The following is a 21,007-nucleotide window of genomic DNA, read 5'->3' as shown; positions in this document are numbered from 1 at the left end:
TTTGCCACACGGAGCAGCGCGAGAGTAAAGCACGAGGGAGGGGCTAATAATCGGCTCAGTCATTTTTAATGATCGTTGAAAGCCCAGATCGTAATCGAGATTAAAATTCGATTAATTGAGCAGCCCTACCGCCGGCTACATGCTGTCAGGGTCAGAGGGTCATGTGACTAAAGGTGACACTGGAATCAAATTTTACCAGATTGTGTAAAATTACTGACACAATATAGCTGGTCTGGTTTAAATAATCCAAAACGTTCCAGATGTCAAAGGAAAGCTATTTGAAAAACCTCACATCATTCTCACTCGCCATCAGGATAAACAGGTGGATGTTGTTTCAAAATGACGTTAACGTGGGCATCGAGCAAAAATACTTTGACTTCTGTAACTGTTCTTCAAAAATGTCAATCCAACTCGGCTAACTTCAGTTCAGTTTTATTTATAAGGTGCAAAATCACAATAGCAGTCACCTCAACGTGCTTTATATCGAAAGGTAAGGAATCTACAATAATACAGAGAAACCCCAACAATCAGATGACCACCAACGGTGTCCAAGAGCTTCTAGTTTGAAAAGATGACGACGGCTGAAATGCTCAGCTCAAGCCGATCCATCCATCTTTACGTACAGTCTATGTATTTCACTCTTTGTGAAATTTCAGTCAGTAGTTCAAAACGTCACTTGCAGCTTGTTGGTTCCTTTTTTCTGTAGTGGTTACTGGAGGTTCTCGCCTTCCCCCTGATGAAAGGAAAGTTTGAGTGCTCTCGTGCTTTATTTTGCTTTAATTGCCAAACTTGAAGCTTGAATTTCTTTCCTCTTGCAGAGGTCCGAACCCCAGCAAAGTGCTGCAGCAACTGCTGCTGCTCCAGCCTGAGCAGCAGCTCGGCATCTTCCATACTCTGCAGTCCCACCTGAGAGACAAGGGCATCCTCCCACCTGCTGCTGTCCAGGCCGAGTGACGCGGCACCACCTCCACAGGGCGATGACCTGGGAGCGTGCGAGACGGTTTTCAAAGTTGGCGTAAGCATGTACACGCAGGCACGCATGCAGAACAGCCGTATGGTATGTGTGTGATTTCTGGCATATATCGGAGCATCCATCGTCATCCTGTCGGCTCTTCGTTCAACTTCCAATCAGCTCAAGATCACAACTTTGAACCTGAGGTGACTACAAGGAACAATCTAGTAGGAAAGAAACTAAAAACAAAAAGGTAAAGAAAGGTGGCTGCGTTGCTTTTCACTTGGACCGGCATCAGCTGCAGCACGCTTCACGAGTGAACGGGCCGCCGTCATCCTTAAAACACACACTGAAGAAAAAGATGTACTCGCTCAACAACAGTGACTGTAAAGCACGCAGCTTTCTCAGTGGAGGGTCGACGTGCAGATTCGCTGTGGACGGCAAATATTGCACTACATTTAGATTTTAAAAATGATTTAAGAAGCTTTTACCAGCATAAACTGGGCCCAAAGTGTTGAGCACGTGGACCTGAGTTACAGCAAACAGACCTGGGTGTGGGTGAAGTAGTGATGCAGCAGGGTTGTCAAACATACTGCTAAATGAAGCCATGCTTAGTCTCCACTTCCACAACATTTAGCTTTTAGGTTTCTGACTAAATCTAAAATAACTCGCACAATAATAGTCAAACGACTGTAGGCATGTTAACAGCATCAGCTGCACACTCAGCACTCGAATAATGTTGTACATAAATCTACTGAAACTATTTAGCAATCAATGCATATAATATATTACTACTTTATGTGACCTGCTGCAGAAAAAGACTTTTAAGCTATGAGAAGTGATATGCAAAAAAAAAAAAGAGATGTAACTCATTTGTAGCTTTGAGCATGAAGAAATTAGATTTTTAACAGGTAGCAATGTAGAGGTGTTTGGGTGACCCTTTGCTTGACTGTAAAAAAAAAAAAAAAAAAAAAAAAAAAAAGATAATTTAAAGGAATAGGTTGAATAGTGGTTTGTGGGAAATGTAGTCAGTGGTTTTCTGTCTTTGAGCTGACAAAAAGATCAGTAGCACTGTCCTCTCTGTCTATAAGCACAGCAATACAGTAGAAAATATAGAAAATATTATAAAGATCAATGGAAAAGTTTTTAAAAAGTCACAAATGTGGAGCAGCAGAACATAGTTTTATAGTGTCATTACTATACCTATTATATAGCACCAAATCACAACAGCAGTCGCCTCAAGGCGCTTTATATTGTAAGGTAAAGACTCTACAATAATACAGAGAAACCCCAAAAATCCCACATAAACGTCACATGAGTGGGCAGGAACAGTTTCAAACAGACTCGTATGCAAGTGTAAAAGTTATTGTACTAATTTCTCTCCTTTACGACTCATTTCCCTTGTTCCGGGTTTTTCCTGGTTTGTTATGGGCCGTTTGGAGATGAGAATACCTGCAAGGCAACGCTAAATGCATAGCTTACTTTTTCCCAAAAGAAAGAGGAAGCACGTTTATATTGAAGTCACTGCCTATTTGGAATCTAGAGTCAGTCTAGCAACTGGTTTATTCGTCGTTTGTCTATTTCGACGTTTCACTTGAGCAGTTTTGGATTTGACTTTAAAAATGTAACCAGAGGCGCAGCGCCTGACTCAGTCCAGATTTGAATCCATGATGTAACTGAAATAATGTTTTATCGTTCTAGAGATTGGACAAAATTGCACATTTTATATCCCGAACAACACAAATGCATAATAATTAATATAAGAAACAGAAAAAATTGTGATGTTCAAGAAAATTCCAGAAATTAGTCCTAATCCCCACCCTGATATCTGGATCCACAGACATATTCGTCCATGGCAGTGAGGTCATTTCCATCCTCACAAAAATCCTAAAACGCGCACTGTACAGATTAGATTACACAGGGAACAACTTTAAGTTGGTGGAAAACTGCAACAGCCTGCAAAGCTGCCCTCTGGTCTCTGTATCCTTACTCCTTACTCTGCAGGGTTGCTAATTAGCAAGTCAGTGACAGAGAGTTTGAAGGACGCGTGTTGATCTGTGAGCTTTATAGGAATGACTCGCTGCTCACACAGGACTGAATCTTAACATCAGACTCTTGGAAAGAAAACAAATGAGCACATTTCCCGAGATGTGAAACGGTTTCCTTCAACCAGTGATTTTAGTTGATCTGTGGGGGTGGTGGTGGTGTTTGAGGGGGAGGTTTCCATCAGATCATTTTTGGATGCTTTAGGGTGTTTTTGCACATCAAATCAATGTTTTCTAAGTTTGAATGTAGATTGCAATACAAAATGTTATCAATGATAACATGAGATTAAATGTAGAGCCTATATACTGTACGATGGAGTGTATGTACAGTATATAAAACACTTCTTTAGGTGTACAAAGAACTCTGGGAGGTGGTTTTATTAGCTATAAATGCAAGTTGTAGTTTGATTCTTTAGAGTATGGATCGGATAATTTTAATGTCAGAGGAAATGTGATGATTCGTATTTATGTTTTTCACGTGTTACGACGCTACGTTTGCAAAGAGATTCTCTGTTTGTATCCAGATCCTTTCACAGAGACGTTTACCAAAGCACTGTTTGATCAACACTGATTTTCTTCTGTTAGTGAAAAAGCTCTGGGAGTCAGATGGGAGTCAGATCTCTCCTGTCCCGACTTTCCCTGCTCATCCCAAAACACTCAAACCTGGAAGGTGAGAGTTTGGAATTGGGTTGGAGTGCTGACATCTGGATCTGTGTTGTGTTCACACGCTTCAGTCGTTGGTCAACGAGGATATTTTAATTTATTCGTCCGGTTTGTTCTGTTCGTTTTTTCATCGTAGATTCCAAGATGTGAACGAGCGGTTCAGGTTGAATTTTTGGGACCAGCTGTATCGTACTGTGTAAATCTTTTAACTACCGCTTTACGCGCTTTTCTTTACGCACCCCTCAGCATTCACAGAAGCAGCGAAGGACGCAGACGTCTGGACTGACGTGTCAACACTAAAGAGATCTGACCAAAAGTGGAGCAGGAATTGACTCAGAATTATGTTAGAATGGATTTATATGGAGCCTGGAGTGTGCCAGTGGAATAATGTGACTCGTAAATTAATTCAAAATGTGTATATAAACTAGCTGCTGTCCCAGGTAATGACTCTGTGTATTGTCTGGAAGGATAATGAGCGAACTTTAGAAGTGCCTTTTATTTAAAAATAGATATACTTTGTTAAATGCTATATTACTGATTCCTCCAGTCTCTTAAATTCAGCTCCCATAATGATCATAATCAACACCATCGGTCAGTCTGACGGTGTGGATTCATTTCCCAGTGGGTGTTGGAGTGTTTGCTGTTCTTCTACCGATCTAATATTTCTTTTTAGTCCTACCCACGCCTGTTTATTGCACACTACCAGTTTAACCTTTTTTCTCTTTAAGCAGCACAGTTCAGGTTGTAATCTGGAAAGTATGGAGCGAATGAGCAGCAGGTGGGACTCAAGTCTTTGTTACCTGGCCAGGTGAGCTATAGCTGTGGCTATCTAATCAATCCTTAATTGATATACTTAAGATGTATATTATTTCACTGGGACACTTGAGACTCCATATTTACAGCTGTAGTTCCACGACACACGTGCATACTAATTTATACTTTCCTACCACGTTGCACACAAAGGTAGAAAAGAGAACAGGTAGCTGTCAGGTGACGATGCAGACTTTCAGTTGTTGTTTTTAATTTATCATTTTGTGTACATTTGGTTTGATTTGAGCAGAAATGTTTTCTAATGAGATGGATAAGGAAAATGTGTATCTACTGAGGAATAATGCTGTTTAATATTAGGGGCAATACAAAGTACGGTAAATAAACACACTGATATCTTAATAGAGAGATTGTGAAGGTGTTTAATGTACGGAGGTAAATAAAGACTTTTCTTTAAAATGTTTTTATTCCGATTCGTGTTTTTGATAATGAAAAGACAAATCACTTTTACATTAAAGGATCAACTTCAGATTTATTCACAAAACAAAGCCTGACAGTTAGGAAAAGAGAGATTTTGCACAGAGTGAAAGAACAATTGTGGAGTTTGCACTGGTAGAGCCGTTACTAACACACATGTAAGCATAAAGAGCTGCTCAGACGTTTCCTATCGACTCTGAGCTTTAAACACACCACCGAGCAGATAAAGACAATAAAAATGTAACTTCTAAAGGAAGCAAAGAAGTGACTGGGTTGTAATACATAAAGATGTTAATGCCATTTTGTGTTCATTATTTTCACCATGAGAAGTATCAGGATAAATGGGAAAGTTATACAGTGACAAAACTTAACAACTTTGCTGCTCCTACCAATAACAGCCACCAACACCAACAGCAGGATTTTGGCTTATCCAGGTAACTTGAGACTAAACCTGGGTTTTAGTATTACAAAGGTGGTTCAGCAGCCGCGGTGCTTTCAGTCTGTTTTGTGTTTAACCACCTCAGATTTTTCTAGTAGTGCACTACATAAAAATCAGTCACTGCTGCCCACGTGATCATGCTATTAGCTATGTTATCAGCTTGATAACAACCTTCGTGTGACTGCTTGGCCTGATTGGGGCTGTCGGGGTTCGTGAAGCCAGACAACGGAAAGATATCCTGCATTTAACTTGTACAAGTACAAGGCCTGAATGATCAGTTACGAATACCCTCAAACTAAAACGATGCACTGTAGTGCAGCCGGGATATGAAAGCAGAACGACTCAGACAAACAAAGCAAACACAGACAAACTTTTCTGCATCCTCTGGAAGGTTTCTATTAAAGTGCATCATAGTTTTCTTTGAGTCAGACGAAAAAACAAACAAATATCAGCATCATGGAGCAACACATCTGGACTAAAGTGGCTTCAGTACATCAATAACAACAGCGCCCCCTACTGGAGAAAGGTTTACCACCCTCCCCATTTAAAAAATGACTTGTTTAGGTCAGTTAATGTTATCTGCCAAATCTTCAGTTTTTCATAAAACTTGGTGTTAATGCAAAAACAAAACAAGCCTCAAACATGCATAATCTGACATGTTCTACATTTACATGTTTATTTAATGTTTGATTTCTCCAACTTATTTTTTGAAATGTAGAAATCTAAAATATTGGAGTAATGGCTAAAATATTTATCGCCTTATTAATTATTGTGCAAATTTAGCTTTTTTTACACTTCAAGAAATGACAGACTGCATTTACAAGACACCTGAACTTGCTATATATGTGAAGGGAAAACTTATTTAGTTTTTGGGGGCTTTTTAGAGACAGGACAGCCGGGTGGGTTGGTTGGTGGCGGGCGGGCGGGCGGACATACAGTCGATGGCCTCAGGGCAAAATCGGGCCTCTGCAAATACCCTCGTTACACCCCAGGAAGCTACAGCGACGCCTTAAAACTTGGATTTTCACATATTTTCTGTAAATCGGGACGTAATAATCATGTAGTCAAGGTAACGTATACAGAGTGCATGATGTGGACGATGCAATAGCGACATAAATTTAAAAAAGTCACACATTACTGCGGTTATTAGACACTAACATACACGTGATGGAAATATAGTGCAATTTGAAAAGTTATGGCCTCTCCTGATTAGAAGTATTTTTAAAGTGCCAACACTCAAGACTTAAAGCCTCGTCCGATTGCTAACGTGTCACAAAGGAGACCAGTTTGACAGAAAGACTTCTCCTGCCACACCGTCAGCTCATGGATGTCCTGCAGGGGGCGTCTGAGCATGCTCAGAAAATCCTCGGTGGGTGATTAGAGGCTATTCTGTAAGGCTCAGTTAACTGATAGCGGCTGGACGGACCGTGCTCTGCACATGAAGTAATAAAACTAAAACACAATGATTGAATCACATTGATTAACTGCTGATTAAACCTGCACTGGTACTCTTCATGTTACTGTAAAGAAAATAATGAACGAATAGGCTCTGGCCGTCAGTATCAGCTCTGTTCTTCACCGCTCTGCTCCACTAAGTATTTCCCTAATAAATCTCCTTCAGTGCACATGGTTTATATCTAATCCCATTTACACCGATGCTCTCAACATTTAAACCGGTCTAAATGCTTTCTATCTTGTTGCCGGTGTGAAGCCCAGCAGGCTCCTCATGAGGTCAAATATAAGCACATTCACAGACCAAGCCCTTCAGCAACGTTGCCTCTCAGATCTGTCAGTTAGCATCAGTTCCCTGTCCACGTCCCCTATGTAACTAGAGCATTAAATGGCACTCTTGTTTCGTCAGCTTCCTCCTCTATGACGATCCTCCGATCGGACCTGTCAGGACAGAAAAGTAGCCGCAGCAGCGCTAACCCGAGACGCACCAAAATCCTCAACACTAGAAAAGCAAAAGGCACCGTGATCTCCATCAGGTGGAAAATCGGGGCACTAAATTTACTCAAAATGCACGTGAGGAAAAACGTCCCCAAAGCTATGCAGGGGTACAGAGCCAGCTTAGCTAGCATAAGCACGTGCTCACGTCCACCGTATCGCACGTAGGGGTGCAGAGTTTCCTGTTCGTTGTACAGAGCGACCACCCAAATGGCGAGCTGAAAAATACCGGCGAAGAAAATGATCACACAGCTAATCTGAATGGCTTCCAGCTCATTGTGAGAGTTGGGCGGGAACTCGTGCGTTAGCTGGTAGGCTAACGGTAAACCTCCGACGAACGCCAGCGAGAAGGTGTTCAGCAGGCCCATGAAGCGCGTTGCCTTGGTGACATGGAGGAAAAGCGAGTGATGGACAAACCAGAGAAGGCCGACGGTGGCGAAGGAACCAAAGTAGGCGAGGTACTCGGGGCCGTAAAGCCGCAGAGCCGCTGTCAGGCTGCCGCCAAACTGCTTCTGCACGACTGTGGGATCTGGGACGTTGTCCTCGCTAGAAGGAAAGAACCGGAGAAGTTAAACATTAGAAGGTTTTTCCAATTATAACCTTTGTATTACATTTAACCCACACTAGAAAATGTAACAGAATCACTGCTACTCAGAGAAGTTTATACAAAACTGATTTTTGAAGTATTTTTAGTGAGTGTATTAAAGATACAGATGCCAACTCTGAGATTTGTGACCTCGATTGGAAAGTTCCTGATTTTGAGTCTTAACATCCAACAAAAAATTGTAGTTATGAATAAAAATACTGTAAACTGGTGCAAATTTAGACAGTTTAAGAGATGCCACAAATGCAGAGGGGCCTAATCGTGCATTCTATCTGACGACCACCAGATGGTGACAGCTGTGGCTGCAGGATGACTCGGCTTCCTATAGAAGTTTATGGCCTCAACATTCATAAACATTTTCTTCCCCTCGTTGTCACACTTGGTTTTTCTGCAATCAACATTGGAAGCTCTCATTTCAAGGCTTCAAAGCGGGACTTAAAAAACCAATCGGTGACATCGCGGTAAATACGCCCATCTTTTACACTGGTTAGAAAAATCTAGGTATTGCTCGTATTTACTAAAACGTGTCTATGTTGTAAACTTTGGTCAGTCTAACTTTCAAAGAGGGGCTTCATCAAAGGTGTGTGCAGCTTCGCAGCCACAACACGCTCGATAAACTGCAGACGTCACACCGTCTACATCAACTGTTTCGACTGTCCACCCTCCTTTTTCCCCTTATGTAGGGGCCATGACGTCTTCTGAACATTTCTTTGACAGGATTTAGTCCGAACATTCGGGGGAATTTATTAAAGGACATCATCATGCTAAGAAGTTCATCATTATGAGCAACTCTTGGTACGTCACCAGGCTCTGATCTTTACACTGAAGTCAAAAATACTTTTCTTCGACCATTTCCTTCATTTTTTTTTTTATGCCAAATTAGTTTTTTTAACCTTAGATTTTCATAGTGGACTATTTAAATGTTCAGATCATCCAAATGACCAAAAAACTGACTCAATTCCTCTGACAGTAAAACAGGCCCCTCCCAAAGGATATTTGAAAGTTGCACAGCCGATAAAGCTGAAACGAACCATATGTCCAAGATGAGAAGCGTTGCTACGATGGCATAAACTCCGTCGCTGAAAGCCTCCACTCGTTCTTTGCTGAGGGGTTCGTTAGGCAGGTAGGTGTAGAACAACATGGAGTCTGGAGTTTCCTCCACCTGACCTGAAATGGACGAGGGTTGATTGGTACAAAGGCCAGAGGTCAGCACTTATTTACAGTTCCCGTACGGTCCGGCTCTTACCGATGGCTTTGCTGCGACACCACTTCAAACACTGGGAGATGTAAGGCAGGAAGATGACGATGGCCAAGAGAACGTAAGACTGAGGAAGAAATGAAAACGTGATACTGGGAGAGTGTTTCTGACCAGCTTTGGATTTGTTACTTTATTCACTGGCAAACAACAAAGAAATGTGAGAGCGGAGATCACCTATAATCATAAAATAAGACATTTATATATTGTCCATTTTTAAAATATGAAGGAAATAAATGTAGCAGCACCAACCAGCTGGAAGAAGATGAAGGAGAAGATGCTGGCGAAGAAGCACATGATGGGAACCTTCATGATGACTTTGAGGATGTGGTGTTTGTAGAAGGTCTGGTTCTCTGAGATCTGGATCTGCTCATTCAGGAGGAAGGGGCGGCTGAAGGCGTACAACACAATCACCGACTACAGAAACAAGACACACGGGATTACAACGTACGCAAACCGCCCTGCAACCACAGGCTTCAGCCGCCCAACACCTTAAGGCAGATAAATGGTTCAATGAAGTTAGGAAACTGAACAGAGCAGCAGACTTACCGAAGGATGACAATCTAACGTTTAAGTTTCTCACCTGAATGACGCCGATCACCATCACACAACCACAGAAGAGTAAAATCCCGAGGATGTTCTCAGGAAAGGTCGCCATTAAAGAAAACTGCAAAGTGTAGATGACACCACTGAATGAGAGCGTCGTTCGTTCAGCAGTGACTGATTCTGGGTCAACAGTTTCACACACTCAGACTCACTGTGTAGGGGAGGAAGGTTATCAGCATCATGCAGGCCTGAAATAGAAGCAAAAGCAGAAGTTCAGACTAAAAATGACCAAAATACTCTAAATGATGTGACTGCTGACAGAAAACACCATGAAATTTGAAGCCAATTTATACAGGCCTATAGTCTCTGCTCAGCCTAACTGTAAGCATAAGGTGAATTTAAGTAAGAGTATATGCACATGTAAGTCTCAAGTAACATCTTGTCCCTGCTTCGTGGGACAAACAACATGCAGACATGGATAAAAAACAAATAAGGATGCATGTCACCTGATCAAAAAAACAGACATCAGTATGCATTCATTATCATCCTTTCATGAGATAAACAAAACCTGAGATTATCTTGTAGGCAGGCTTAAATTACAAATTTAAAAAATGACATTATCGTTTTGAAAACACTTTAAGTAATTTTTATACTTACGAGGTTCAGAAGTGCGAGACAGTCATCGATACGAACAACAACTTGAAACAACCTGAAGATAAACGAGGAGAGAAAGAATGAAAACGGGCGTCTTAGAAATAACTAGTACTATGATACTATTAGTACTAATACTATTACCACTACTACTAACCTGATATGAGCAGCCCAGGCAACAGTCACAATGAGGAATGTCATCAAGTAAACGCCGATCTTTGTGGTGAGTAGACCCTGAAGACTCTCCCTCAATTCCTGCAATACAAGATTTTACAGCATTTTCCTGTTATAGGTCCTTAATGTGAATTAAGATAGTTTAAAACTTCCAAAAGTAACTAAAGTTATCATCAGAGAATGTTGGAGAAGCAACCTGGAAGATGATCCAGTTCAGGTTGCAATTTGGTGTAATACCATTTTGTACCAAAAGATGGTGCGATGAGTCAGTGTAGCCTTTATTCAACCAGCAACAAATCATTAGAAACACATTTACAATGGCGTCCCGTCAAAGCCTCCTGAAGAAAATAAGGGTGGGGCTAAAATTCACCGTCAAAAACAAAAACAGGCGTCACACATCTGAAAGCATTTCAGTGTAACCACAGGAGAAACACTGCCCCCTGCTGGTGACGATTTTATTTACAGTTTGCAGAGTGTAAATACAAACAATACGTTAACTTGTTATTACATTTACTGCAAAATCAGAAGCTGCATCAGAAAGCTCAGCTGAATAACAAGGATATCACGGCTTTGCTAAAACTTGAAATACGTTTTTAAAAAGTCCGACGTTACCTCATTATTTTCCACTTTGGTGTGAGCAACAGGTAAAATCTGTGGATAAATGAAACTGTATCAGGAGACAGATCAACTCAAACATACAGTGCTGCACATACACAGATATGTTAGACTCTTAGATCAGCGTGTTTGGGGCCAGGAGACCCAATTAGCAGTAATGAATTAGGCAGAAATCTTTCTATAAGTGTTATTTATTTATTTTGAAATTAATTGGAGTTTTCACTGTTACAGATTTTGCAGATAAGATTTTTTTCTCTTCCTGTCTCAGTGTGATGGGTCTGACTATGACAGTAAAACAACAGTTGAGAGAAGAAGCTCCATGAATTGGAATATTTGCGTATCTGCGCTTCACTGTGAATTTTCTATTCCGTGGGACTTTTTGCTGTTTGGTTTTGCTTCTTCTGTTGCAAATACTGTATCACCTAAATGTTGTGACTGTGTTGCAAAGCTCGGCGTGTTTCCTACCATGACAGTGGCGATAATGGAGATGAGAGCATCGCTGTAGGCCAGCAGTCTGTGGGAGGACTGGGTGCTGCTGTGGCCCTCTCTCTCGGACGGACTGACGCTCTCCAGGAAGGAGGAGGAAGCTGCGTAGCTCCTCGCACCTTTCTTCTCCATCTCCTCCTCGACGTGATGCTCTATGATGTCGCTGTCGTCGTTTTCCCCCATCCTGGAGGAGCTGCTGGGGAGTGCTGCTCATCCACACACAGCGGACAGACAGCTGACTGAAGGCGGGGAAACAGGAAGCAGCAGCCCGGCTGGTTTCCTGTTCTCACCGGAGATCGTCTGTTAAAGCGAGAGGAGCCACTCGGGGTGAGAACTTTGTAATTTTTGTGTTTCTGATCTGGCGTGGTCCACAGTGGTTTTATTTGAGTGTGTTAGAAGCTGCCTTCTGATGTGGGTCTTAAAACCACTTAAAGTCACCTGACCGGGCCTGTTTGTGGTTTTGGTGCCTTTTAATCAAATTAACTGAATAACAATTTGACACCTTGTGTCTGACTGGACCAACAAACCGTTACTGTTGCCATTAATTAGCAGGTATTTGCACCTGTGACCTGCCATTCTAGCCAAGCAGGCCACGGTGAACTTTAACCTCTTTGTCAGAACCTGCAGCTTCACATAAAAGGCCAAAAGCAAAGTGGACTCTTCAAACAGCAGCCACCAAATCAAACTGTGGCTGTGTTCATTTTGCTTTAAATGCAGGTTATGATATTGCATAAGATCCTGTTCACAGAGCTGCTGATGTTCAGAAAAGGTTGTTTTACTGTAGAGTCAAACATATGGCTATTCAAACATTTTACATTTATTCATTCGTGCTGACTGATTTCTTTTATTTACTACAGCAGCATTTCTTTATCGTGTAGAGAAGCTGAGACCTAGTGCTGAAGCTGCACTTCTTTTTTCTTATTTTAAGATATCCCAGGGATTTTAATTGTGTAGTTAATTATCCTTACACTCACACAAAGGGGAGTTTTACTGTTTTGGCCCACTTAAGATCAAAGTGAGCTGCATGTGGCCCACAACAGTCTGACATCCCTGATGAGTAGTCAAACTCCACATCAACAATGGCCACTGGAAAGGACTTTTAATTAGCAGTTATTGTTACCACGAGCTTTCAGGGGAGCAGAGTAGCTCAACCAGCTCAACTTTAAGATCCATATTTCCCACACAGTAACTCGACTAGATCACCTCTGCATGACTCAGTTCATATTAATGCTATATAATTATTTCTGTTCTGGACCCTGGTGCAGCTACCATAATCCGTCTGAAACGAGCAGTTTTAGCCCCTCCCCCTTTAAGCCAACATTTTGATAATTGGCTGCCCCCACAAACACCTGTGTGGTCCTGTGCTGCTGTGACACGACCCTATTAGGGTTTTTTGATGCCACAGAATAGAAAAAAAGCGCCTATGAGAGAAAAATAAGGAAAAAACAAAACAGATATGTTAACTGACTTTAAATATATTGAGCCGTTTAATTTTAGATGCTGGTCTCCCTTAAAGAGGCATGACGAATCTAAGATATTCTAACCTCTCCTTAATATTTAAATGTCTTAATTTCTTACTTTTGATGTGTGTTGCTTTGGGATGCACCCGATAAATTAATCTTTAATTTAAGGTCAACTAAACATTCTGTATTCCAGACATTATTATTTAAAAGCTGATTCCTTAATCTAAAGGTTTTTGAAGTGGGGGGTTCAGTGGAAGTTTCTGATATGGATGAGTTTGCAGAAAACTGGCTGAAGGCTGTTTACAATCTTACACATGTGAGGCTCTTTTGCCTCTAGAGGGCGACATTACACCATAACTGCTGAAGAAGGTCGCAGGTCCGTTTTTTTTCATGAGGAATCCACCTGTTGTGCTGCAACTCTACCCGGCTTACAGTGATGTCATGTCACTGTAGCTCATGTCTGCATCCATATGCGATGATATAGGTCCGATCATTTATTGCTCTCTATTTATAGCAGGACTTTGCTTCTGGTTTACATGTATTATTTATTTATATTTATAGCATTTACAGTAATAATTTAAATACATTTCCTGGCTTATTGGAAACAGAGCTATTTCCCACTTATTCATATTCAAGCACATTTTGATTGAATATGAATATTTCTTTTAATTACTGTCCCCCTGCTGTTTTGCATTCTTGCTTTTCCTTCTTCGTGTCTTTTGGCATCGTCTCAGCCTCAGGGGCTTCACAGCAGCGCTACAACCTGGGGTCAGGAACAGCATGCCAAAGCCTGAGGAGAGTCTAGAGTCTTGAGTCTGGCTCCGGTCCCATGTTTTTCCACTGGTCTTAAAGAACCCCAGGTTCGGCGACTGCAGCCAGTGCCTCTGGCAGTGCCTGGGGCTGTCGCTCCTAATGACATCTCAGCATCCAAGGCTCTCCATCCTCAACACTGTTCATGCAAATGTGTACTAGATCTCCCCACTGACACAACACGATCCATGGATTAAACCAGCAGCCAGCCATTTGAGAGGGTGGTAAGTAAGATTTCATCTGCTGAAAAATGGCTTCACATTAGCTGCAGGGGGACTGATCACTAGTACCTGAGTTTTAGTGATGTGCTGCCCTGCATTTAAAACACAAAACTCCACACGTGTTCACATAAAGACAATTTTCTATCTACAGCCAAACAAGGCACTGCATAAATTAGTCCGTCTGCTTTTCACACATAACATATAATATTAACAGTTTGGCTCATTGAGGTTGGGACAGACAGACATACATGTGCACCTGCAGTAAATATGACCTTATAAAAGAGGAGAAAGTAGAGCAACAGTTTTAACGGCATTCCCCTCCTGCTGTACCTGAACACACCTTCCTCATTCAGTCAATATCAACGTTCATTAGCTTTAGTTTACATCACTGCAACCAATGAAATCCCATTAAGATATTAGTTTCTTGTTATATTTAGCACAAGTCTTTTTATAATCAATCTGTCAACACAGCAAACACAAACAGCGATCAGAGGATGATCGCTCAAAGTAAAATCTGAATTCTGCGTCTTTCTTGCTGTGTGAGGCTGCTGTCAAGTTGTCATCCAGTTCCTCTGGACTGAAACATCCAACATATGTTACTATAATCAGTTTCACGTTGAAATATCTTCACATGATGACACATAGTCACGAAGTGATCTTGCACAACATTTTGAAAGATGGAACCCTGACTGTCGACATCATTTCCTCTTAATCACAGAAATCTGTTGGATGCACATTTGTATCTTCAGTTGCAATCGCCTGCATTTCCCTGTCACGTTACTGCTGAATAATTAAATTACATATCAAATGCAATCTGTTAAGATTAAAAGGATGACTGAGTGGGCGATGCTAAATCAAACATAAATAAATAAACATCATGTTTCATGTGGACAAACATTCATGTTCTTCGGTCCACTGGAGCAAAACGGTGTCAGAATTTGCTGAACCTGCTTCCTGGTTCAAGGATGAAAGGAAAATCTCTTCATGAACAGAAAAAAGTCCAGATTCTAAAATAATTTTCTTAAAAGTGAGTCTTAAAAGTTAGAACAGCATAAATCAGTATAACAATCAGCAGTTTCAATTTTATAGACATGAAGGGGTCGAGCTGAATAATTTTTAGGTCACCTCACATGCACTGAGTGTATCAGAGCTTTTGTTGTCACTGCTGTTAGATGATAGGTTATGGAGCCAGGCAGAAAACCAAAAATTGATCTGTGAGATGCAAGAATAGTCTGACTATTTAAGAGAAACTGCAGGTTCAGATGGGTTTAACTCTACAAGACACCCTTTTACCCTGAAATTATGTCGCTCCATTGGTAATATAAAAATAATTACTAGTATGCTTCATAAGCAGAGTGAAGCTGACCCCCCACCCACTTGAAACGTAAAGGCAAATAGGCGGAGTGGTTAGTGCTACGTTTGTGCTGATTTGTGCAGGTACAATAAGCGTTTGTGCTGCTGCGGTTTTTGAGATATTAAACTTTATTTTATAGGTCATTCAAAGGTCACCATCCCCCCCAGGCTGCTCCAAAACAGACCAAAATGATCGACTTTTTTAGTGCTACATTTGTGCTGGTTTGTGCAGGTACAATTTTTTTGTACCTTTTTATGCTCTTGCTCTTGACGAAGGCGGTCGCACTTTACTCCTCCTCTCCCTTAGCTTCCCTGCTTAGCCTCTTATGTCCCCTATGTAACTAGTTTCATAGAAACATTGTTTCTCAAAAAGTGTTCATGGGAGTGTAAAATGTTCAAATGTAGTTTTCAAAAAAGTTATTTTAATACACTCTAAAAAAATAAATACTCAAGCATTTGCATCGTAGTTTTATGAACGAAAAGTGATTGAAGTAAAGAAATTGAAGTAAAAAAAAACAAACAAAACTACACTCATTACAAATTTAGCTGATTAAATACAATAAGAGTTTGGGTTTTTTTAACAGAACTTTATTGAACAAGTGAACACAAAGCGAAAGGTCATTTGAAAAAGACATTTTTCAGCAGTAACACCATAACAGCATATCTCATATCATAGCAGCACAAATGCTAATTTTACCTGTACAAACCAGCACAAATGTAGCACTAAAAAAAGTCGACCATGTTGGTCTGTTTCGGAGCAGCCTGGGGGGATGGTGACCTTTGAATGACCTATAAAATAAAGTTTAATATCTCAAAAACCGTAGCAGCACAAACGCTAACTGTACCTGCACAAATATGCTCAAACATTTGCCTTTACGTTTCAAGTGGGTGGGGGGTCAGCTTCACTCTGCTGTATTATGAAGGAAATGGCTTGTAGAAATAAACTGTTGACTAAATTTCTAGCAAAATAACTTAAATTTTCATCCCATACAATGTATAACACTCCCATTCTGGCATGTAGAGTCAGTATTATAGAGATTTTTATCTGACTAGATCATCTGTCCTTGCAGGCCTTTCATTGCAGCTTTTATCTTGTCCCTGGTTAGTCACGTTACAATCAAGCAAACCAATCGAGACAGCACAAAGGAAGTGAAGGTTGAAGCGAGTGGCTGACATAAAAGCCCTTTTTACTCTTTCCAAGAGACACATTTAATGAAAGAGGGGATAGTCGCTGCATTCAAATGTAGCTTAGCAACTAAGAGCTGCCAGCGACCACATAGTGATGTGTTTGTGAGCAAATCAGAAGACGGGCAAGTCAAATCACCACTTACTCAAGAAACCAAACATTATGGTGCCATTTTCGACATCGTCAAAGAAAAATGAGTGAAATGCAATGCTTATAAATGTTTGACTCTAAAATAAAAACACCTGCAATTATCATGTCGAAATGGCTCAAGAAGTGTCCTGATTACACCCCAGATTTCTGACAAACTTTCATAATCTATGAAGCTATAGTTAAAAATTACTGATCAGTGTTTAGTTTAAATTGTTTTACTATAGTAACAAAATATCAAGTGCTCAAAAAGCTGCTTTAAAATCATGTTTTAAATTTACTTGAGTTAAAGTTAATCAACAACACACCAAACTAACAAACAGACTAAATCAACCAACCACAATAAAAGAGTCCACCAAACAAACAAACTGTCAGAGGTTGTGTGTGGAGGCGAGGAAGAGATGACCCGAACGCAGGACTCACGGTGCAGGATGATGAGGTTTTATTGGAGCGAGTGAATGAACAGAGCAGGAACTAAAGGACTGACTGAAAGGCTGAACAACTGAACACAGGCGGGAACGACAACATAACATCTAATGACACGACAACAATCTGGTGGACACTGAGGACTTAAATACACGCTGGATGATGAGTGATTAGAAACCGGTGAGTACACAGCTGAACTTAGTCTGACTAATGATAGATGGAAACAAGTGGAACACAATACACAGGCGACACGCTGGCACAGAAAACAGGAAGCGAAAACCATGAGTGTGAAGAATAAACTGAACATGACAAAACTGAAAGCAACGACCCAGGAACCCTGACACAAACCCAACCAACCAACCAACCAAGTGACCAAAACAGACTAACAACCAAGCAACCAACCAAAACAGAGACCAACAAACAAACAAACAAACAAACCCAACCAACCAACCAACCAACCAAGTGACCAAAACAGACTAACAACCAAGCAACCAACCAAAACAGAGACCAACAAACAAACAAACCCAACCAATAACCAACCAACCAACCAACCAAGTGACCAAAACAGACTAACAACCAACCACACAACCAAAAAAAAAAAAGAGTCCACCAAACAAACAAACCCAACCAACCAACAGCTGAACACACTAATGAGCAAACTTGAACAATCATCCAACCAAACCAGACTAACAACCAAGCAACACTCAGGACCCACGCTTACATAAATGTGGGTGCTGATCTTTTAAATGTAAATTATATTTCTTCCAATAACTTTTAAACATGTATTGTTTCAGGAAACAGATCCTAAGCACAGCGGGATGGTGGCGCGGTGGTTATCACCACTGATGACTTCCTCTACCATCTGGCTGGGGCCTCCCTGTGTGGAGTCGTTGGTTGTCTCTCTGTTTGTGGGGTTTTTGCTCACAGACCAAAGACATGCGGTTGTTGGGGTTAGGATAACTGGTGATTTTAAAATTAACTACAGGTGTGAATGGTTGTCTTTTCCTCTGTGTTAGCCCTGCATCATACTGGCGTACAGTGGTCCCTCGCTATATCGCGGTTCACCTGTCGTGGTCTTGCTGTTTCGCTGATTTCTTTTGTGTACAATTTTGCATGCTTTCTTTCTTTTTTGTTTGTTTGTTTTTTTACAGCGCATTGTGTCCTCGTCCTGATTGGCTGTAGACCACTGTCAATCAGTCTCGTGCCGTATGTCCTGTACAGTACGGAATGCGTTCAGCTTGTCAAATTTACCTAAATCTTCGATCGCTAGCAGTGTGACTCTGAAGCGCTGTGCTGTATGTTTGTACGTTTTCTCCCCAACAAACACAACAATGTCGATGACACGTCGTCACCTGCGTGTGCCTTTGGTTTCATTCTCTAGTACTGGACTCATTTTTCTACAAAGGTTTGAACATTGAGAGTTTAAACAAGAGAGAAAAGTGTGAAAATGTTCACGCCTGTCTGAGAAAAGTGTATAAATGTGTGTAGTGAGGAGTTTTACAGCCTTAAAACAGCTACAATAATTGTAAAAAATAAAGCTGGCTACTTCGCAGATTTCACTTATCGTGGGTTATTTTTGGGACGTAACTCCTGCGATAAATGAAGGACCGCTGTATAACACACCTGTCACCCTGAGGCATAGGGGGATAGGCTCCACCTATCCCTACCTACCCCCCAACCCCCCCATGACCCTGATAAGGATACGTGGGAGAGGATGGAAGAATGGATATTCTATTAAATAGTAAAAAATGAGTTCCTGTAAATACAATAAAGGTCAGCGTGACCAGGATGCTGCTGCCGTGTATTGTAGCCCATGTGATATATTTTAGTGTCATTGTTAATTTTCTAATCCCTTTAATCACTGCAGGATGGTTTTTGGATCCCTGACCCACAGGATGGAAATGTCTGTCCTGCAATGCTTGCATATCAAAAATGTTGATACATAAAGTATATAAGTCACAGAGCAGCCAAGAAGCAGACAGTTATGTAACAGTGGATTTACAGTGGATGGCTTAACTCAGTACTCCAGAGACCAGACTTTAGATTAAGTCAACTTATTTTGCCAGCATGCGGTGGAACATTTGAGTTGCTGCACATCTTTATACACTATGGAACAAAAAATGTGCAGTGTGACTCTTTCTTGATGTGTCCTTTCGGGTAATCAAACAGAAGTGCATTTTTAACTTTGCTGCTGACCACTTACAAAGCTCTTGTCCATCACTACAACAGATTATTTTGCTTCATGCCAGCTGCCACGTAAAACTGGAGGTAAACACGCTGCACAGGCTCTTAACCCCGCTAAGCTCCTTTTGCCATGACGGGGTATTTTTAGGACATGCTGCCTCTCAGAAAGAAGCGATTTTGTGAAATCGGTGAATCACTGATGAACACATAGGATAGTGAGAATTCATCATGTAGTCTGATTGATGAAATATTACTGATTCTGCTTGTTGTTTTTACCCTTTAGCTACCTACAGTATTGACTTTTAGGATGTTTCACACATTGATCATGTTATGTAGCAGCCTGAAGTAGAAGATGAAAGGATAAGCACACAACTACTGTGCAGTCTATTTCTTTGCTGGTCTAAATTCTACCAACACACATTTAGAGAGTACAAACGCTTCTGAATGTTGTGCTCATGAGCAGCGGCACATGCTGGCAGGGCTAGAGAGTATCTGGCCTGTTCACATTTGCTCTTTTCATGCTACCATCAATGGTAGAGACCATTTAACTATACACACAAAGCACCAGCAAAATACCACAGACCCCAAAACAAGAGATAAAAAAAAACAACAACAAATAATTAAAGGTAAATAAAAGAAAGAAAGTGCTAAAATAAAGCTGACAAATAATCATAGACAACCAAATTGCTGTTTCCAGCGAATATAATGAGCAAACTTTGAATGACTATCTCAGACCACAAGACCAGCTTGTACAATCAAAGAATAACACAACGGCTCTGGAAGTCGCCAGACAACAAAATAAAGAAATAAAAGGAATCATCAAACCCCAGGGATCTCCAGCCTTGCTACCCTTTCCTCAGTTTCTGACATTCATCCAAAGCCATTTCCCATGAGAGGAACCCAGGTGGGGGCCCATCTGCTCAGCAGCCACCTCTGTGATAGCCCATCACTCTCCCCTTCTCATTTCCCGCTCTTCATCCCATCCTCCTGACCCCTTTCCCTCCTTTCCTCTCCCCGTCTTGCCATCCCCATCTGAGCGTTCACATGCCATTACTGAGATATTACCGAGTCTGGGATATTGTTGTCGTCGGACTATTCGCTGTCTCGTCCCCTACAAGCCAACCAGACACGAGACTTGATAGCTTAATCAGTTTTGACAGGACTAGTGGCTGCCATCACAACCCCTGCTGTCTGGCTTTGCAGCTCATCACCTCAACTTAATAAACCCTGTCAGGTGTAAGAGGCCTGCTGACGTTCACCTTCCTTCAAAGACCCCGTTATGACCACACTCCATTCATTACCCTGGAAAAAAAAATATGACTTAGGCCATGTCAACACTGATGAGGATAAGTTTGAAATTCTGTGTAAAGGTTTATTTGATCCAGAGTAATATTTACTAAGAGGCTGTCATATACAATGTCAAAAAAATGTATCAAATCTATGTGCAATTATCAAATAATAAAAGCAAAAATAAGGTAAGGGGGACCAGATTCGGGCCATAAGACCTGTGTGTACTGAACAGAATTGCTATGTGAAACTAGCATGAGATGAATAAAGAACAAAATGCAGCACAGCCGTGGGGAATAACTGACCCA

General features: G+C 41.1%; 2 protein-coding genes across 2 annotated transcripts in view; one reads left to right on the top strand and one right to left on the bottom strand.

Moving 5' to 3' along the window:
• Window positions 1–4,887, top strand: part of cds1 (CDP-diacylglycerol synthase (phosphatidate cytidylyltransferase) 1) — a 30,932-nt gene extending 26,045 nt beyond the window's left edge. Inside the window, exon 13 of the mRNA XM_085426447.1 lies at window positions 819–4,887. Coding sequence (XP_085282573.1) covers window positions 819–954 — 136 coding nt within the window. The 3' untranslated portion in view covers window positions 955–4,887. The remainder of the gene's footprint in view (window positions 1–818) is intronic.
• Window positions 4,888–4,903: 16 nt separating this feature from the next.
• On the bottom strand, window positions 4,904–11,869 carry tmem175 (transmembrane protein 175). The gene is made up of 10 exons (XM_085426446.1): window positions 11,602–11,869; window positions 11,134–11,172; window positions 10,505–10,602; window positions 10,354–10,405; window positions 9,909–9,944; window positions 9,734–9,817; window positions 9,403–9,567; window positions 9,142–9,220; window positions 8,927–9,062; window positions 4,904–7,837 (listed from the first exon to the last, which is right to left on the bottom strand). The coding sequence occupies exons 1-10, from the start codon at window positions 11,803–11,805 to the stop codon at window positions 7,165–7,167; spliced, it is 1,566 nt and encodes a 521-aa protein (XP_085282572.1). The 5' UTR covers window positions 11,806–11,869; the 3' UTR covers window positions 4,904–7,164.
• Between the last annotated feature and the right edge of the window lie 9,138 nt (window positions 11,870–21,007).

Source organism: Rhamphochromis longiceps, linkage group LG12 (genome assembly GCF_057381845.1).
Source record: "Rhamphochromis longiceps isolate RC_006_pf linkage group LG12, R_longiceps_female_GT1.1, whole genome shotgun sequence".
In the NCBI taxonomy this organism is placed as follows: domain Eukaryota; kingdom Metazoa; phylum Chordata; class Actinopteri; order Cichliformes; family Cichlidae; genus Rhamphochromis; species Rhamphochromis longiceps.
The sequence above is the reverse complement of the archived record's forward strand: the minus strand, read 5'-3'. Positions and strand labels throughout refer to the sequence as shown.

Excerpts from the sequence above, each read along its gene's own strand:
- tmem175 (XM_085426446.1), bottom strand. The coding sequence starts at position 11,805 with ATGGGGGAAAACGACGACAGCGACATCATAGAGCATCACGTCGAGGAG. Across the intron at positions 9,945-10,353 it reads GTCTCGCACTTCTGAACCTC|GCCTGCATGATGCTGATAAC; the intron begins GTAAGTATAAAA and ends CTTCTATTTCAG. Across the intron at positions 9,568-9,733 it reads TGGTGATCGGCGTCATTCAG|TCGGTGATTGTGTTGTACGC; the intron begins GTGAGAAACTTA and ends TTGTTTCTGTAG.